Source organism: Panulirus ornatus, chromosome 5, assembly GCF_036320965.1.
Source record: "Panulirus ornatus isolate Po-2019 chromosome 5, ASM3632096v1, whole genome shotgun sequence".
NCBI classification, from domain to species: Eukaryota; Metazoa; Arthropoda; class Malacostraca; order Decapoda; family Palinuridae; genus Panulirus; species Panulirus ornatus.
In genome coordinates, this window is record NC_092228.1 from 2,253,437 (window position 1) to 2,274,876 (window position 21,440).

The 21,440-nt window shown below is 38.7% G+C and overlaps 1 protein-coding gene across 15 annotated transcripts in view; it reads right to left on the bottom strand.

The window, feature by feature from the left end:
- The window catches only part of mmd (disintegrin and metalloproteinase domain-containing protein mind-meld), a 378,549-nt gene that overhangs the window by 201,572 nt on the left and 155,537 nt on the right, over nt 1-21,440 (bottom strand). For all 15 annotated transcript variants that reach the window (XM_071659048.1, XM_071659111.1, XM_071659065.1 and 12 more), the window contains exons 13-17: nt 16,996-17,154; nt 16,598-16,793; nt 12,711-12,819; nt 10,079-10,198; nt 1,593-1,773 (exon numbers count right to left, since the gene is read on the bottom strand). In XM_071659048.1, the coding sequence (XP_071515149.1) occupies nt 1,593-1,773; nt 10,079-10,198; nt 12,711-12,819; nt 16,598-16,793; nt 16,996-17,154 (765 nt within the window). The remainder of the gene's footprint in view (nt 1-1,592; nt 1,774-10,078; nt 10,199-12,710; nt 12,820-16,597; nt 16,794-16,995; nt 17,155-21,440) is intronic.

The window sequence follows — 21,440 nt, forward strand, 5'->3', positions numbered from 1 at the left end:
TGAGTGTGTGTGTGTAAATACCTATTATTATCATACGGGAAGGAAATTCTATATCTAGATCCAATCTCTTAAATTCTATCTTCTACAGAGTCCATAAAAAACCTTGTCCATCCCCAATATATTTTCAAAGGCAAAGCATAGCAAAAGTCTACTGTGGGTACAAGCATAAGACACTCTCAGGGTGAAATCGCTGTACATAAGATTGCTGAGAATAGCTTTTCTAAAGATGTGAGCACTAGCAACCCACCTCATGTGCCTCAGGCTATCTTGAGAGAACAATGTTCTTTCTTTACTCTTCCTGGCTGCCACTTCATTTATAAAATCTTACTTCTGGGCACTGTTTTTTTCCCCACCTCTACTTCAAGATAGTGAGCTCTTACCTTTTTGAGAAGGAGAAAGCCCAGACTCTTGCCTGGAAGCAAGAAAATGTACATACCCATAAGATTTCTAAGCACAATAGGCCCTAAAAAGCATGATCAGGAACCTGCTCCCTGTAACACCTCATCAGTATCTTGCCTCATTCAGATCAAGACCCTTTGGTACCAAAGCCTCGCCAATTTCATGCCCAAATGTCTGCAGATGGTAAGGAAGGCCAAAGGAGAGCTGAAAAAGTAATAAAATGCAAGTGTGCCATTACCTTTGAAAATGTGCGGGGAAGAAGACAAGGTTTCTTGCAGACAATGTATCAAATGATTTTTTAACCTTCTGTATGCTGTTCACATTCATAATTTCATCATTTAGTTTCCATCCACCAGTCATTCTATAAAAGTACTTTACAGCTTTTTTTAAGTTTCTACCTTCATATCATGTTATGGTGTCTGCTGCACTAGTCTTGCATTTTTCAAAGAACTACTTACTGATGACTTTATCAAACTGGGTTAAAAACTTACAGGTGGTGGTTAGATCACCCATGAATACGTTCTTCTAAGGTGGACAAATTCAAACTTTTTAACTTTTCCCAGTAACTCATCTCCCTTCTTATTCTGGTACTATCCCATCTTTGTTCCCATCCTCTGATCACTCCTCTTGACCTTCTGTATTAGAGCTTTGTGCTCCTTTAGGTGCACTGACCAATCTGAGAAGCATACTCTAGTTTTGGCCTAACATATGCTGTGAACAGTTTACTGAGTACATCCTTAACCATGTACCTAAATGCAACTGTATTATAAGCCAACAAAAAGGTTGTCTCCAATTCTCCTAAACTGGGGGAAATGGTGACCTTCTGTATTAGAGCTTCGTGCTCCTTTAGGTGCACTGACCAATCTGAGAAGCATACTCTAGTTTTGGTCTAATATATGCTGTGAACAGTTTACTGAGTACATCCTTAACCATGTACCTAAATGCAACTGTATTATAAGCCAACAAAAAGGTTGTCTCCAATTCTCCTAAACTGGGGGAAATGGTGACAGATTAGTAACAAAGTCAACATCCAAGTCCCTTTCCCACACAGATTCCTGCAGCTTATTTCCTGCAGAATAAGTTTTGCCTTCTTTAAATGTGTGTGAGTGTTAATCAGCAACTTTGGTCATGAAAGTACCCTCTGGTAACCCCATACAACGTTTCAAATACATATCCTTATTCTAAATACTTACCCCATGACCTGAGCACTCAAGAGCATTGTTATTAGTCTCACAATGTCCAGGCTCAATGTAGGGGTACAAAGATTCACAAGTCTGATTGACACATATCAGCTTTTCTCCACATGCTGTTCCATCATGCACCAACGTCCAGTCTCCACCCTTTCCATCATCACCCATTTCATAACGAACAGTCCTGGTGGTTTGGAGAAAGGGTGATAATAACATCAGTTGGCAGTCTTATTGAGAAATCTGCAAACAGGGATGAAAAACTAAATAAATTATTGGCCTCTGCAAACACTGCACTAGACTTGCCCTCTGCCAGTTGCCTGCTAAGGATGAGGCACTAAAGGCTAAGAAGCAGCACTGGAGTTCTTTAGTTATGGAGACTTTGTTGCCATGGCCATGCCTTTGAGGGAGTTCTAAATAGAACAGACATCAGAGATATAGATAGATAGGTAACCATCTTTGCCCTCCCAGATAATGTTCTCTCTTTCCACATATTCTTTTTAGTGCTCCAAGAACCTTCACACCCCCCCACACTTACCCTATGGTTTACTTCTACTTCAATGGTTCCATTTGCTGCCATGTCAATGCCCAGATATCCAAGACACTTCACTTCTTCCAAGTTTTCTCTACTCAAACTCACATCCAAGCTAACCTGTCTCTCACCCATGATGAACCTAATAAACTTGCTTTTATTTATATTCACTCTCAATTTTCTCCTTTCACACACTTCGAAAATCAATCACCATATTTTGCAGTTTCTTTCTCGAATCTGCCACCGTTGCAATATCATCAGCAAACAAGAACTGACTCACTTCCCATGCCCTCTCATCCCCCACATACATACTAAATATCTTAAGTGCAAACATAAAATGTGATGGGTAAACATTCAATAATTCTTTACAGCATGAACAATAAATATTATGGAACACTGGGGAACATTTGAGTATAGTTATGCAAGTTAATTATACACAAATATACTGTTATTACACTCACATATAAGTAAAAACAAAGTATTTACAGCACAAATGAAAACATTATACATGATGTCACAACATATCTAAGGAAGAATTTCCAAGTTTTTTATCTCAGGATTTTTGCCAAACACAGAACACGAGTCAGTTATTGAACACACAATGTGTTTAGTAAGACAATAATGAGCCCTCTCTAGGCCCTAAAACCCATTTTCTATGATACCAAAATCATCTGGTCTTCCTCTATAAGACAGCAAAGTACTAATATAGTTAGCTTGTCACCAATGAGTTAGAAATTCAATGGTTTTGGTGTGGGTGATCAGTCATGTGCTCTGCCTAGAAAATGCAAAAATTGGAAGCATGACAATGCTGAGCCCATCAGAAACAGGAACCAATGAATGTTGTGATGGCAGGCTCATGACTCCCTCTGCAACTGAGTATCAAGCCAAGTCTCCAGGGCCAATCTTACACACATTGCTTATGATTACTCAAGTGTGCTGTGCTTGTGCTTTCAATTTTTACTAATAGCTTTGCAGTACATGTGCAAAGTGAGTTCATCTTATTATGAAATGCAGCCAAATATATCAGGCTGCCCTCTGAGGAAAAAGAGGTATGTTAGCATTAGGAAAGTGTGAAATCATTGCAAAAATCTTGCCTGTTTGATTACACTGGTCAACAAAGATAGTGTCCCACTCATGGAAAAAGTATATGTTTCTTATGAATTTTTGCATGCTGAATCCAAATAGGTTTGCAGAATTTCTCTATTACCCATAGTTTTTTGTTCCAGCATACTCGCATATCATTACATACAGTACATATGTACGATTGCTCTATGGAGCATTTGAAACACAGCTATTTTCATTGCTTGTGAAGAGCAATAGTTTCTTTTTGAAAGCACAAGCCTAAATAAATGAGTCACCAGGGGCTGGAAATGTTGGGATATTCAAATCGTGCCCACTCCTGAGTAGCAGTTCTCTGTCAGTTGCAGGTTAGACCTCAGTGTGTAAACAGTGTCTTTTCCACTCTACTGACAGATTGTGTTTTTGCGTATTCAAGTGATGTGCTGATACCCCATCCACTATCATAACGTTGAGAAACTGTTTTTTTTTTTTTTTTTTTTGCTTTGTCGCTGTCTCCCGCGTTTGCGAGGTAGCGCAAGGAAACAGACGAAAGAAATGGCCCAACCCACCCCCATACACATGTATATACATACAAGTCCACACGCGCAAATATACATACCTACACAGCTTTCCATGGTTTACCCCAGACGCTTCACATGCCCTGATTCAATCCACTGACAGCACGTCAACCCCGGTATACCACATCGATCCAATTCACTCTATTCCTTGCCCTCCTTTCACCCTCCTGCATGTTCAGGCCCCGATCACACAAAATCTTTTTCACTCCATCTTTCCACCTCCAATTTGGTCTCCCACTTCTCCTCATTCCCTCCACCTCCGACACATATATCCTCTTGGTCAATCTTTCCTCACTCATTCTCTCCATGTGCCCAAACCATTTCAAAACACCCTCTTCTGCTCTCTCAACCACGCTCTTTTTATTTCCACACATCTCTCTTACCCTTACGTTACTTACTCGATCAAACCACCTCACACCACACATTGTCCTCAAACATCTCATTTCCAGCACATCCACCCTCCTGCGCACAACTCTATCCATAGCCCACGCCTCGCAACCACACAACATTGTTGGAACCACTATTCCTTCAAACATACCCATTTTTGCTTTCCGAGATAATGTTCTCGACTTCCACACATTCTTCAAGGCTCCCAGGATTTTCGCCCCCTCCCCCGCTTCCATGGTTCCATCCGCTGCCAGATCCACTCCCAGATATCTAAAACACTTTACTTCCTTCAGTTTTTCTCCATTCAAACTTACCTCCAAATTGACTTGACCCTCAACCCTACTGTACCTAATAACCTTGCTCTTGTTCACATTTACTCTTAACTTTCTTCTTTCACACACTTTACCAAACTCAGTCACCAGCTTCTGCAGTTTCTCATATGAATCAGCCACCAGCGCTGTATCATCAGCGAACAACAACTGACTCACTTCCCAAGCTCTCTCATCCACAACAGACTTCATACTTGCCCCTCTTTCCAAAACTCTTGCATTCACCTCCCTAACAACCCCATCCATAAACAAATTAAACAACCATGGAGACATCACACACCCCTGCCGCAAACCTACATTCACTGAGAACCAATCACTTTCCTCTCTTCCTACACGTACACATGCCTTACATCCTCGATAAAAACTTTTCACGGCTTCTAACAACTTGCCTCCCACACCATATATTCTTAATACCTTCCACAGAGCATCTCTATTAACACTATCATATGCCTTCTCCAGATCCATAAATGCTACATACAAATCCATTTGCTTTTCTAAGTATTTCTCACATACATTCTTCAAAGCAAACACCTGATCCACACATCCTCTACCACTTCTGAAACCACACTGCTCTTCCCCAATCTGATGCTCTGTACATGCCTTCACCCTCTCAATCAATACCCTCCCATATAATTTACCAGGAATACTTAACAAACTTATACCTCTGAAATTTGAGCACTCACTCTTATCCCCTTTGCCTTTGTACAATGGCACTATGCACGCATTCCGCCAATCCTCAGGCACCTCACCATGAGTCATACATACATTAAATAACCTTACCAACCAGTCAATAATACAGTCACCCCCTTTTTTAATAAATTCCACTGCAATACCATCCAAACCTGCTGCCTTGCCGGCTTTCATCTTCCGCAAAGCTTTTACTACCTCTTCTCTGTTTACCAAATCATTTTCCCTAACCCTCTCACTTTGCACACCACCTTGACCAAAACACCCTATATCTGCCACTCTATCATCAAACACATTCAACAAACCTTCAAAATACTCACTCCATCTCCTTCTCACGTCACCACTACTTATCACCTCCCCATTTGCGCCCTTCACTGAAGTTCCCATTTGCTCCCTTGTCTTACGCACTTTATTTACCTCCTTCCAGAAGATCTTTTTATTCTCCCTAAAATTTAATGATACTCTCTCACCCCAACTCTCATTTGCCCTTTTTTTTACCTCTTGCACCTTTCTCTTGACCTCCTGTCTCTTTCTTTTATACATCTCCCACTCAATTGCATTTTTTCCCTGCAAAAATCGTCTAAATGCCTCTCTCTTCTCTTTCACTAATAATCTTACTTCATCATCCCACCCTTTCTAATCAACCCACCTCCCACTCTTCTCATGCCACAAGCATCTTTTGTGCAATCCATCACTGATTCCCTAAATACATCCCATTCCTCCCCCACTCCCCTTACTTCCATTGTTCTCACCTTTTTCCATTCTGTACTCAGTCTCTCCTGGTACTTCCTCACACAAGTCTCCTTCCCAAGCTCACTTACTCTCACCACCCTCTTCACCCCAACATTCACTCTTCTTTTCTGAAAAGCCATACAAATCTTCATCTTAGCCTCCACAAGATAATGATCAGACATCCCTCCAGTTGCACCTCTCAGCACATTAACATCCAAAAGTCTCTCTTTCGCGCGCCTGTCAATTAACACGTAATCCAATAACGCTCTCTGGCCATCTCTCCTACTTACATATGTATACTTATGTATATCTCGCTTTTTAAACCAGGTATTCCCAATCACCAGTCCTTTTTCAGCACATAAATCTACAAGCTCTTCACCATTTCCATTTACAACACTGAACACCCCATGTATACCAATTATTCCCTCAACTGCCACATTACTCACCTTTGCATTCAAATCATCCATCACTATAACCCGGTCTCGTGCATCAAAACCACTTACACACTCATTCAGCTGCTCCCAAAACACTTGCCTCTCATGATCTTTCTTCTCATGCCCAGGTGCAAATGCACCAATAATCACCCATCTCTCTCCATCAACTTTCAGTTTTACCCATATTAATCGAGAAGTTACTTTCTTACATTCTATCACATACTCCCACAACTCCTGTTTCAGGAGTACTGCTACTCCTTCCCTTGCTCTTTTCCTCTCACTAACCCCTGACTTTACTCCCGAGACATTCCCAAACCACTCTTCCCCTTTACCCTTGAGCTTCGTTTCACTCAGAGCCAAAACATCCAGGTTCCTTTCCTCAAACATACTACCTAACTCTCCTTTTTTCACATCTTGGTTACATCCACACACATTTAGACACCTCAGTCTGAGCCTTTGAGGAGGATGAGCACTCCTCGCGTGACTCCTTCTTCAGTTTCCCATTTTAGAAAGTTAAAAAAATACAAGGAGGGGAGGATTTCTGGCCTCCCGCTCCCGTCCCCTCTAGTCGCCTTCTACGACACGCGAGGAATGCGTGGGAAGTATTCTTTCACCCCTATTCCCAGGGATAATATACATATATATGCATATACACTGTGTAAATAATCCAATTCTTTCTGTTACATCTGTGATGCATTGATATTCATATTGCAAAAAATGGTCTTTCACACCCCTCATTACAAAATGCTAAGAGCACTACTTTGGTTGTAAAGTGGGTGACCAGAATATAGGTTGGGCCCCCCATATTTATTGTGTCACGTGTCAGGCTTTTCACAGCATGGGCAAAAAGCTCACGCCATATGCTTTTTGCAATTCCTATGGTTTGGAGAGAACCCAAAGATCGTGCTTTTGCCTGACAAATATAAATGGTATAACATCAAAATCCAAGCAAACACTGTTAAATATCCTAATTCATCATCTGCTATGAGGTCAGTGCCTCATAGTCAGGAATCACCTGTACCACAGCCTCCAAGAAACATGACACTGAGTGACGATGAGTCTAGCGATCAGAAAGTGGACCAATTAAAGGACAATAGGGATCCAACATTTTAAACCACATATGCCGAGTCAAGGAGATCTTAATGATCTCATCCGCGATTTAAAGTTGTGTGAGAAACAAGACGAACTTTTGGGTTCCAGGTTTAAGGGCTGGAATCTTCTCCAGAATGAAACTAAAGTTTGTTTTTATTATGATTACTAATGTCGTTTTCAAAGCATTTTTCTCCCTTGAAGATGGCCTGGCATTTTGCAATGATGTTCATTCTGTTGTGAAGGCACTTGGCCAAGAATATAACACAGATGAGTGGCGCTTGTTTACTGACTCATCATAAGTAAGCTTGAAAGTGCTTCTACTCGACAATGGAAATAAGTTCCCCTCTGTTTCTCTGGCTCATGCAGCTAACATGGAATAACTGTATGATAACATGAAGCTCCATTTGGAAAAAATTAAGTACGGGGACTTTAAGTATTATGTGTGAGGTGAACTAAAGGTTGTGGCACTTTTACTCGAAATGCAACTTGTTTACACGAAGTTCTGTTGTTTCCTTTGTGAGTGTGACAGCCAGGACAAGATAACTCATTATGCAAAGGAAGTGTGGCCAAAACAAACATCACTGACTCCAAGGATAGAGATTGTCATCAATCCTCCTCTTGCTGATCCTGAGAAAATTCATCTACCTCCTTTACACATTAAGCTTGGGTTGATGAAGAACTTCATCAAAAGTATGGATAAACTGGCCATGGATTCACATATCTGAGGAATAAATACCTCAGAACCAGTGATGTAAAAGACAAGGATGTTATCTTCATAGGACCACATATCAGGGAACTGCTTTGAGATGAAAAGTTCAATGAAGAGCTAAATGATGTTGAAAAACTGCATGGCTGTCATTTTACAGAGTGTGCAAAGATTTTTTGGGAATCACAGACTACAAAACTACTGTGATGTCGTAAAAGATCTAGTGACTTCATCCAAAGCTCTGGGGTGCAATATGGGTCTAAAAATTAACTTTTTGGACTCACACTTAAGACTTTTTCCCAAAAAATCTTGGGGCAGTCAATGATGAGCACAGTGAAAGATTTCACCAGGTCATTTTGGACATACAAAACAGTACCATGGAAACTGGAGCCCCTCGTTAGCAGGTTACTGCTGGACACTAAGTAGGGATGTTCCTGAGGCCATATATAGCCAAAAATTTTAGAGGCAAATTTTTAAGTGTAATACCAGGAAGCAGGAGGCTGGAAATCTTCCCCTCCCATTTTTTAATTTTCCAAAAGAAGGAACGGAGAAGGGGGTCAAGTGAGGATATTTTCTCTAAGGCTCAGTCCTCTGTTCTTAACACTACCTTGCTAATGTGGGTAATGGCAAATATGTATAAAAAAAATAAGCCTTATCTATGAACAACATACTCTTATTGTAATATTTAATTACTCTGTCCCTTAGAAAAATTCTAAAAACAAAGAAGAATTCACTGTAAAAGGTACATTATGCTCCACCTATTTTTGTTCGAAGGAAAAAAAAATTTTGACCAGCGTTATCATTATCATACTATTTGATAGAAATGATCTCTTCTCCTACACTATTCTAATAATCTGCAACAAAATAACCCTTCAAAATAGGACCAAATTCAACAAAATCTATCAGTTTTTTTTATGATATTTTCACTATTTACTTCCACAAAACTTTGATGCTTGTTTTCTCACATTCAAATTCAGCATGCTCATCAATGACATTCTTAATACTTCATGTATGTAACCACACTCTAAACACACACAAAATATCTAGTTACAAAATACCTCCACTACCAGTAAAGTTAAGAATGCTTTTAACCTAGTTTTTAAAAATTCACGAGGTAAATTATACACAGAACTATACATACTCATATACATATAAATATATTTTTTTCACACATACTTGCCATTTCCTGCATTAGCAAGGTAGTGCCAAGAACAGAGGACCAAGCCCCAGAGGGAACATCCTAATTTGGCCCCCTTCTCTAGAGAAGTTCCTTCCTTTGGAAAATTGAAAATGAGAGGGGAGGATTTCCAGTCCCCTGCTCCCTCCCCTTTTAGTCGCCTTCTACAACATGCAGGTAATACATGGGAAGTATTCTTTCTCCCCTATCCCCAGGGATTCCCCATACATATATACAATGAAAGCTAAAGAATCCAAACAATTTGGAGCCAAGCAGTGTCTAAACTCCTGAAAATTACTTACTTTTGAGTGAATCTCCAATCAAATCAATTCCATCCATAATTTAAGGTCAAAGCAATCAAATAGCTGTATTAAATAAATCAATGCACTAATCAGAACATAAAGACTGTCATCATGACTTATCAAGACTCCCTCATCCTCTCTGTTCTTTTCTACCCACCAGACAACTATAATGTGATCTTCTGAGTGTTAACAGGCAATATTCTGAGATCCAGTATGTGACATGAGAATACACTTCATACATCTGCATACAAATTATTGATCTATGTTAAAGAAAAGTCTTCAAAAATGTTTAAGCAAGAATTTCAAAACTTAAAACCAAACAGGGGAGAGTTAAAAGAGCTAGTCTTTAACTAAAAACCTTCTTGCAGAATAATAAAAGAAATGAAGGAAATGGCCTTAAAACTTCCAGAGCCATCAACTGCATGGTATTCACAGAACAGAAAGAAAGAAAGAGAAAGAAAAAAAAGATGGACTCACTTGCACTCATATTCCTGTCCACCCATAGCGACAATGGTACGGGAGTAACTCTGATCCATGTTAGGTGTAACTGGGTGCTGCATCCCATGCTGGCACTGCAATGTTCCACACATGATGTTCCTGCGCAAAAAAATAAGACATAACCAGGATGATGCCAAGTGGCTACGTTCTTCAACATTTACAACAAACATTTGTTCTACCTTAAGTTATGCTTTACCTGCCTGGTTATCCCCTTTCTCCAAAGAAAACATAAATACAAACCAGACAAAACAGATTATCAAAACAATCACCGGTTTCTCTGCTACCACAAACACCCTACACCAGCACAACAAAACCAAAATACTTCCAATACAGTTCCACCTTAACATGTTTGGCACCAAAGTCTTTGCAATGGCTCCAGCTCCCTCCCCTTCAAACTACTACATAACCAATCACCTAACTCCATGCAGAGAGAAAGCACTCACCCCTGCTCCATACTTCAGCGACCTATTGTCATAGATCCCCAAAATCTCACAAAACATTGCAATGAAAAGATATATTCACACATGAATGATGTGACAAACATTTAAAAAACAGCCCCTAATGCAATCAAACTGCACTCCACAGCTCACCTGATGCTAAACTCCCCAGACACACTTTCTCCTCTGGTCTGGGCATTAACCAACTCACCAACATTACAAACTCCAATTCAACATATCATGATGAACCTTAATGCTCAAGAGGCAACTTTCATGCTAAAGACATTGTGCAGTTGCTCCTCAGAGTGTCCTGTATTCACCCCTAAGAGACTAAAACATATCTCCACTGCACTTTTTAACCCAATGACAGTTGCTGTGCCATATATGGCATGGGGCACCTCTGGCAGTTGGTTGCAAGTGTGCTGAATGGAGAATAAAAAAATCCTAGGTGTGGTATACAGCAAAATGAGTCAAGAATCAACTACTGGCAACTCATATGATGTTTCTATATTCTTTGCCCAATTTTTTACTCAATTGCTCTGTAACCATCAAAATGCCATGGGAAATAGCATCATTTTTGTCCTGACTAGGCAGCAAAAAGAAAAGGTATACAGATATTTTTTTCTTTTATAGTTAGATGAGATGGCACAGGCAACTGAATGCCCAAATATAAGTTGCCTATGTAGACAACTAATCAGAAGGATGTCAGTCATATCTGAATTTGAATATGAGTGTGAAAGACAATGAGAAAAATATGGAGCATTCAAAACTGTCAAAGACTACTTGGATACAAACAGACGCTCCAGTACCCAAAAGAGTACAGAGCGATGAAGATGGAACACATGAAATGGAACCAAGCAATGAATATCATCTTGCATGAAAAAAATAATTGGAATATAAACACAAGAAGGACTTGGGGCTCACAATCATTTAACCTGTATCCAGTAAATAACTTGAGGAAAGACAATAAAAAGGTGAAATATGTTCAAGTCAGTTTTCATACCGATAAATATCTATGTATAAACTGACCCAAAATAGTGCATACATCATCAATATCTTCACTCCAGTTATCATATGAACACAGGTTTGCTTCAGAGGATCCAGTGGTAGGAACCAAAAAATGTAGCTAATGATGGGATCTAAGATACTGTTACAGATCAGTAATCTGAGACTTGCCCATGCTAAAAAAGAAGAGGACAAGGGTAAACATGAGACGTTCTATGTGTGTTGCTGCATCTAATAATGTCAACATTGGTAATTCTTTGAAATACGGTAGAAGTGATGAACTAGAGAACACAACAGTAATAAAAGGAGAGATGTGCCTACAATAATAAGAAATGCTAATACATCTAATAGCTGATGAACTGAAAAAGGTAAGTGAAGGAGTACTGAATGCAGGAAAGAGTGAGATATTCAAGAAAAAGAGATTGTTCTCATCAGCATAAAACTTCCTCTCCATAAGAAGAAACAGATAATTGCAAATAAGTAACCACAGACGCATGTACCATAAGAGCTACTAGATATGTGTGGTCCTCCACAAAGACTGACGAATTCCAGTAGTTATGACCACTAACCTACTTATAATCTACTTACCTCTAAGTTGCTTATTCTCAGTGAATGGATATAGCACCCACAAGGATACACTTCGAGTCCATAAATAGGAAATTTAGCTATTTTAGTTATCATGCAAAAAGGAGCCAATCTCAAGACAGGCACTTGGACAGACAAACAGAATTCTGGGAAATATAAAAATAATAAGTTGTTGTTTTCAAATGAAAATGCTGATATCTAAAATCGTCAGTAAAAAAAAAAAGATTTACAAAAACAAAGTTTTGTGAAATTTTCTTAAGAGATAGATAAAGCAACACACACATGTTTCAAGGGAAATCAAATGGGTGCAGGATCTAAATTTCTCCAAGAAAGGTTGCACTAGCTCTTAATACGACTATCATCAAACCAGTAAAATGACCTAAACCAATAACATAATCAGAAGAAAGGTAAAATACAAATAGGATGAAAAACAAACTGGAAGGTAAAGAAACCAAGCTCACATAAAAATCATTACAAACAGCCATAATATTATCCAATTACTTACTGTACTCTAGGATATGACTTTCTTTAGTATAACATTAATAAAATTTCATTTTCATCCTAATTTCTATTTTCATACTTACCCAAGTTCACATTTGATGTATGAACCATTATGGTGGCGGCCACAGTTGCCATAGATGACACCATCTACATTAAACTGCTTGTAGCATGTCTCATCTGAAGCCTGACCACCTAAAGGGAAGATATATTTCCTTCTAGTAACATCTTTACAGTTAATGGGTAAAATTCCTTTTATATAAAATAAAATTAATCTTGGAGAGAGTGCCATTTCAATTACAGAAAGCATAAATAACCTCTGGAGTGGACTGAAATCTAACTGTCTTCTTCTATTTAACTGTTAAGCTTACGAAAATACCATATGTGATGAAGAAATTAACATTATGAGAGAGGCAAATTTCTATACATTTCTTTTTCCATTTGGTAATATACAAGGATAAATGACTATAAAAAACATATAAACATCTAAGAATACATAAAGATAATACATTAAAAATTTGAAGGACCTTCCTAGGAACTGAGATATGAGTTAATATTTTTATAAGGGCATATATAACAAAAATTGCAGATAAAAACATTTATATCAGTGAAAATATGAGCCTTTTAATACAACCACTGGCAAATGAAAATTAACTCTGACACTCCAGCTACAAGAAAACCTGACAAACATCGTAAGTGCAACAAGAACATCAGGAAAAACTCATGGAAAACGAGTTTTAAAGCATATGGACCGAGATCAAGGAGTTCACCTATTGCACAGAGTATGTAGTATAAGTGAGGAGATGAATTATGAAAAATGGCTATCCAGAACCCTTGTATATTGGTAGGAATAACAAAATACCAAACAAGAGAACAGGGCTAGCACCATTAGTCGTAGTTTAATAATCTGTTATACTGCCAAATTTTGTGACTGCAAGCAATCCAGAGAAACTATGCCACTGACTTTTAGGATGATTTAACTACTAGCAGATTTTGTGGTCAAAATGAAATCAAGAGTATGAAGAAGATAAGAATCTTTGACAAAATCTAGAATCTAGAGGAGCAAAAACAGGATCATGGTGTCAATAATGGTATAACATTCTCTTACTTCCCAAAAAGAGAAGCTGTAATATTACAGGTTCTCTTACTTCCCAAAAAGAGAAGCTGTAATATTACAGGTTATATCAAAATTTCAAGAATTCTAATATACATTGGTTGGAGAAACAACATTCAAAACAACCTTCACTACATCTAATGCAGCAAAAAATAAGAAGGATCAGCTTGGATTTGTAAAACATGGTTAAATTCTAAATAACTGAGCAGTAATATGCCTGTCATGACAAATAATGGAATAATCTGTATTATCACTGAGCTAGCAGTATGATGAAGTGCTTGAATACCTGGATAAATAGATCCGTATGAAAATCTTCATCATCATTTAGTTAACTGATAATATATCCATTTTCTGACTAGGGTGAGTGTTTTATAGATGGACTGAAAGTACCTGGCAGATCATTAGAAACAGTAAGATAAAAAACTGTTATGTCTTATAAAGAAATATATTGCGTCTCGAACTCCAAAGGAAAATATCTTTCAAGCCATTCTTCCCACCCTTTTCATGTCCTACTCGTTCAGTGGTTTGCAATACATTTTAACACCATAATAACATAAACGCTAAATCTGATTTATCTACTTTATCTTGCTACCACTGCTTCATATATACAGGTAATCTCAGTTACAAGAGAAAAATATCTGTCTTTCAAGTACAATATTCTCTTATTCACTATGATGCAAGCTTAATGGTCTCTGCTTCATTTACACAACAACAAATATGTCAATATCAATTCTTCAATGACCCTAATTTACACAGGTTAGAAGAGGTGAAAAATAACAGCAGCAGAGATGTACAGTTCTATGCAGAGTATCTCTGAAATTAACAGGAAAAATGAAAATACTAGAAGGAAATGTACGGTGAAGTAAAGAATTCTGGAGGTGATTGGTATGTAATGATCATATGGAATGTATGGCATATGATATCTGGTTAAAGGTAAAATAAGGAGAGGCAACTTAAGAAGAAATGGAAATGTACCATGAGATGATCCATTACAAGTAAGGATATTTCACATGAGGATACAATTAGAATACTTTGGGATTAGACACAATGGAATAATTTCTGTGCAGAAGTGTTGTGAGTGGAAATCATTAGTTACTACTACACTTGTAATATTTGCCTGCTATAAAACAAGCTAAAGGGAGTGCCCCACCAGGCAAGTATCCAACCAGAACATTCCTGTCACCCTGAATGGCCAATAGCTTCCACTCAACAAAACACTAACTATTCAGAGCATCACATACAACACACACCTGATATCTAATCCCACACCAAAAACATCAACACGAATGCAAAAAAAAACTAAATGCCCTCAGAACACCAACTGGTACCAGATCTGGACAAGAAAAAGAATCCTTTTGTATCCTCTACAAGTAATTCATCCACTCCAACTTAAGCTATACCTCACCTGCCTAGTCATCTACCCTGTCAAAAGCAAATTTAAAAAAGCTACAAACTATACAAAAAGAGCACTCAGAACAATCATTGGCTGCTTACAAACTACAAACACTGAAAATAATGATCCTCCCGACACATTCTCAACTTAGATGCTTGGCACTCAATTCTGTGAAACAACATGAAACCCTTCACATCCAAAACACTCCATAACTAATCACCAACCCTGAAATAGAAATAAAAAGCTTACACCTGCTTCACATTTCAGCATACCATGCTTACAAAACCCCCCATCCTAAACAAATAGGATAAAACATATACACAGTGAAATATCTCAACAAGCCTTCAAAAATTACTTTCCCAAATCAGTTTTAAATGCCACCACACCAAACATAAACCCAACTAAAACTACATTCCCCACAAATATATGTATTACACTTTCTCGTTTGTACACTAGACACCATCATTCTCTATAACATCACAAATAGTGATTCAACATACACTCCTTTACGCCCATGATGTAACTGCCACAAAGAAGATGCTGAAAACTCATCCGCTCTTCCTACATATATACACACACAGAATCACTTTATGACCTAGGCTCCTGCCCAGTGAACAAGGTTGGTTTCTTGAACATTGCAGCAGCCTATAGAAAACAGAGGAGCCCTTTAGGGCAGGTAGGTTAGGAAAAAAAAAAATCAGGTACTATCCTTCTCAGCACAAGAAAAAGAACATATAGTTGTGCCAACAAGGGAAAACCTATACTAATTGGAGAGTAAAGAACAATTTGAAACAACTCTCAATCACCCAGCACATGGGAGGTGGAGGTGAGATAAAAAAAGAATACATGAGAAAATACCGGAAAAATGGAAAACGTCAAGAACATGCCAACACTTGAAACAACTGCTGAAGGACTTTATGTACTGTCTGTGTATAAAAGAGGACTGAAGTACCAGACCTTACATGAAAATATGAAAAAACTCCAAGACTGTAGATGGCCTCAGCATACATTTACATGGAAAATGTAGATGAAGAGAAGATGGAGAGAGATGCAATGCAGTCAAAAGGATACACAATTACTCTGCGGGAAAGAGTAGGCTTAAAGTGTGTGTAAGACTAATCACTCCTGTTGACAAAAAAAAACTCACAAGGCAATGCTTCCAAAACAACTGATACCAACTAACTTACTAAAAAGAAAGCAGCATTAGGTACATTATCCTTTACAAACATCCTCTGTCATCCTCACATCTAAAATCTTTCAGATCTACTGAGCTTTCATGGGAGAGAATCATATAATTCTTTCTGAGCTCTAAAATAAAGAAAAAAAAAATCTAAGGTTATATGTATGTCAAACTTGATATGCAGATCAATTTGTAACCATTCAAGTTTTTTAGAATTACTCATTCTTCATCAAACATACGTGTTCCTTTTAAAAAAAATAAATGAGAAGAGTACTGTTAAACTCACCATAACCCCAAATTAGCTCACACTGATTATTAAGTGTAGGGCAAATACCCTTGAAGCAGTAGCCCTTTCCATTACCACATTTGTTGCCAGTTTTTTTGTATATGTCCATGGGGCAGCTTCCATGTAGTCCATTACAAAATTCTGGAATATCACATTCAGTTTGGGCTTTGCGACACAAGTAGCCTTTTCGGCGCAGCTGTAAGGGATAAAACTACATAATTATCTTGTTTTGCTTTTATCAAGCACTACTGAGAATCATAATCATCTTGTTTCACTTTTATCAAGCACTAATGAGAATCAAACAAATAAATTACGGTTATAGCTTTTGCCACATCTTCAAAGGAAGACAATAATTCTATAATTGTTCTATAAGACAAAGTATAGTCACAGTATCTTACCCGGCAATTATCACAGCAAGGACCTGAGGCACATTCAGCCTCTAGTTTCAGACGACACGTAAGGGGATCACAGCATGGGTCAATGAGGTCACACTTCTCCCTTGGTCCACAATCGCATTGTTCGCCCTCATCCACTATCCCATTGCCACACTCATAAGACTATGACATGGAATAGTTAACATCAACACATAAAACTGATTGTAAATAACAAAAAAAAGAAAACTTCTAATTTTGCAAGAAGTGTATAAAGTTCTAAGTACCCTGCCTGGTATACTTAAAACTGACTTTTTCTGTTTTTGCAAAAAAGAAACTTCTTACAGTGGAAATTCAGTTTCTTGAAAGGAACTACAAAAAGCAATATTAGCCTTTATTCTTTATCCTTGTCATAATAAATATGTTCTTGATTATCCCTTGATATTTCTTCCTAAGATATACAATTATGCTATAGCAAAATTAGTCCAATAATGTCCTGCTTTTTGCTGTTTGGTTATTTTCAAGTCATAACTCAGAAACAATACAGTCACCCCCTTTTTTAAAAAGGGGGTGACTGTATTGTTGACTGGTTGGTAAGGTTATTTAATGTATGTATGACTCATGGTGAGGTGCCTGAGGATTGGCGGAATGCGTGCATAGTGCCATTGTACAAAGGCAAAGGGGATAAGAGTGAGTGCTCAAATTACAGAGGTATAAGTTTGTTGAGTATTCCTGGTAAATTATATGGGAGGGTATTGATTGAGAGGGTGAAGGCATGTACAGAGCATCAGATTGGGGAAGAGCAGTGTGGTTTCAGAAGTGGTAGAGGATGTGAGGATCAGGTGTTTGCTTTGAAGAATTATTTTTTATTTTATTATTATACTTTGTCGCTGTCTCCCGCGTTTGCGAGGTAGCGCAAGGAAACAGACGAAAGAAATGGCCCAACCCCCCCCCCCATACACATGTATATACATACGTCCACACACGCAAATATACATACCTACACAGCTTTCCATGGCTTACCCCAGACGCTTCACATGCCCTGCTTCAATCCACTGACAGCACGTCAACCCCGGTATACCACATCGCTCCAATTCACTCTATTCCTTGCCCTCCTTTCACCCTCCTGCATGTTCAGGCCCCGATCACACAAAATCTTTTTCACTCCATCTTTCCACTTCCAATTTGGTCTCCCTCTTCTTGTTCCCTCCACCTCCGACACATATATCCTCTTGGTCAATCTTTCCTCACTCATCCTCTCCATGTGCCCAAACCACTTCAAAACACCCTCTTCTGCTCTCTCAACCACGCTCTTTCTATTTCCACACATCTCTCTTACCCTTACGTTACTCACTCGATCAAACCACCTCACACCACACATTGTCCTCAAACATCTCATTTCCAGCACATCCATCCTCCTGCGCACAACTCTATCTATAGCCCACGCCTCGCAACCATACAACATTGTTGGAACCACTATTCCTTCAAACATACCCATTTTTGCTTTCCGAGATAATGTTCTCGACTTCCACACATTCTTCAAGGCCCCCAGGATTTTCGCCCCCTCCCCCACCCTATGATCCACTTCCGCTTCCATGGTTCCATCCGCTGCCAGATCCACTCCCAGATATCTAAAACACTTCACTTCCTCCAGTTTTTCTCCATTCAAACTCACCTCCCAATTGACTTGACCCTCAACCCTACTGTACCTAATAACCTTGCTCTTATTCACATTTTGTATGTAGCATTTATGGATCTGGAGAAGGCATATGATAGAGTTGATAGAGATGCTCTGAGGAAGGTATTAAGAGTATATGGTGTGGGAGGAAAGTTGTTAGAAGCAGTGAAAAGTTTTTATCGAGGATGTAAGGCATGTGTACGTGTAGGAAGAGAGGAAAGTGATTGGTTCTCAGTGAATGTAGGTTTGCGGCAGGGGTGTGTGATGTCTCCATGGTTGTTTAATTTGTTTATGGATGGGGTTGTTAGGGAGGTAAATGCAAGAGTCTTGGAAAGAGGGGCAAGTATGAAGTCTGTTGGGGATGAGAGAGCTTGGGAAGTGAGTCAGTTGTTGTTCGCTGATGATACAGCGCTGGTGGCTGATTCATGTGAGAAACTGCAGAAGCTGGTGACTGAGTTTGGTAAAGTGTGTGGAAGAAGAAAGTTAAGAGTAAATGTGAATAAGAGCAAGGTTATTAGGTACAGTAGGGTTGAGGGTCAAGTCAATTGGGAGGTGAGTTTGAATGGAGAAAAACTGGAGGAAGTGAAGTGTTTTAGATATCTGGGAGTGGATCTGGCAGCGGATGGAACCATGGAAGCGGAAGTGGATCATAGGGTGGGGGAGGGGGCGAAAATTCTGGGGGCCTTGAAGAATGTGTGGAAGTCGAGAACATTATCTTGGAAAGCAAAAATGGGTATGTTTGAAGGAATAGTGGTTCCAACAATGTTGTATGGTTGCGAGGCGTGGGCTATGGATAGAGTTGTGCGCAGGAGGATGGATGTGCTGGAAATGAGATGTTTGAGGACAATGTGTGGTGTGAGGTGGTTTGATCGAGTGAGTAACGTAAGGGTAAGAGAGATGTGTGGAAATAAAAAGAGCGTGGTTGAGAGAGCAGAAGAGGGTGTTTTGAAGTGGTTTGGGCACATGGAGAGAATGAGTGAGGAAAGATTGACCAAGAGGATATATGTGTCGGAGGTGGAGGGAACGAGGAGAAGAGGGAGACCAAATTGGAGGTGGAAAGATGGAGTGAAAAAGATTTTGTGTGATCGGGGCCTGAACATGCAGGAGGGTGAAAGGAGGGCAATGAATAGAGTGAATTGGAGCGATGTGGTATACCGGGGTTGACGTGCTGTCAGTGGATTGAATCAAGGCATGTGAAGCGTCTGGGGTAAACCATGGAAAGCTGTGTAGGTATGTATATTTGCGTGTGTGGACGTATGTATATACATGTGTATGGGGGGGGGGGTTGGGCCATTTCTTTCGTCTGTTTCCTTGCGCTACCTCGCAAACGCGGGAGACAGCGACAAAGTATAATAAAAAAAAAAAATAAACTCAGAAAGTATGAATGGCAGCGCTTCCCCTGACAATCCCAAGCTAAAAGCCAAGTCAATACATATTGTTTCTGAATTACTATTTAAAGGATAAACAATAAATTCAGATGAATTTGTTCTAAGATGGTAAAACTCGGGAAGTATGAGCATTTGTGGCTTTGCCAAAAATTCTGGTTCTGACTTGATATACACAAAGCAAGACTGCATTACTTCATTAAGTCCTCCCAAACATAGTGGGTGAAAAACAAGTGATGTATGGGGAGAAAGAGGTACAGGCACAAGGAAAACCCTAATTCTATTTCTGTTGATGCTGGGAACAATGAAAGAGCGTAGCAGTAAGAAGACTAAGACTTTTACTCTGCTGGAGCCATTTATGTTCAAATTGCTCCTTAGTCTTGCTTTCAAAAAGTAATCATCTTTGCTTCTTTACAGAGGTTTTCCACTTTACTGACATGAATGTCACCACATTTTATGTTTATTTCTTAAACTATCCAGAAGTTATAGTTCTTGGAACTCCTTTATTGAAAAGCCAATATTCAATTTGTCTAAGAAAGTTCAGATATTTTTTCATTGTCTGAGGAGTGCTAGAACAGTATTTATGATCCATGTGAATGGTGATGGAGCTCTGTTTATGCTGTTAATATGCCAAGATTATGAACTTGTACAAATTTTGGGTTCAAAAACTTTAACAGGATAGGATATCTTTCAAATGTTGCTGAGAACAGAAAACATTAATAATATGCTGTTACAATATCATTACATGCTAATGCTAAAATAATCATATGCTACTACAAAAATGCCTATCCAAGTAAACAGACAGATGTGAATGAAGTGTGAAATCTAATTCTTTAGGAAGCACAGTGAAACATCATTAAACCAGTGTATCATAGTTCAGCAACTCCCATGTTTCATTAAAAAAACTTACAGTAATATATAAGACAATTAATACTTAGAAAAAATAGCATACACTATGGTCTAATTGAAGAGCTAGCACTTCCCTAGGATGCCAAGTCCTGACAAAGTTGTATGTTGAAATGGTGTGGACAAGTTGCTAATACAAAGATATATATATGTATATCTAATCTATGTACATCTTAAACTTAAGGTTCAAGTAATTTATTGCAAAATGTAATAATATAACAGATAAAACAATAATTAATACCAAGAATTTCATCAAATATAAAGAATGTTCTTGAATAATCATCTGTGCTTCTGTATCATTTAAGCTAACCCACAGACTCTATCAGGGATGGTACATTTTATTGGCAATGTCAACTGTGGAGCCTCTTATCAGGCATGGCATACTGGTGGAATCAACGGTTGAACCTCTATCATGCATGGTATACTGGAGGGGTTAACCAATGGGGTTAACCAATGAGTCCTAATCAAGCACAGTATACTGATGGAGTCAACCATGGAGCCTC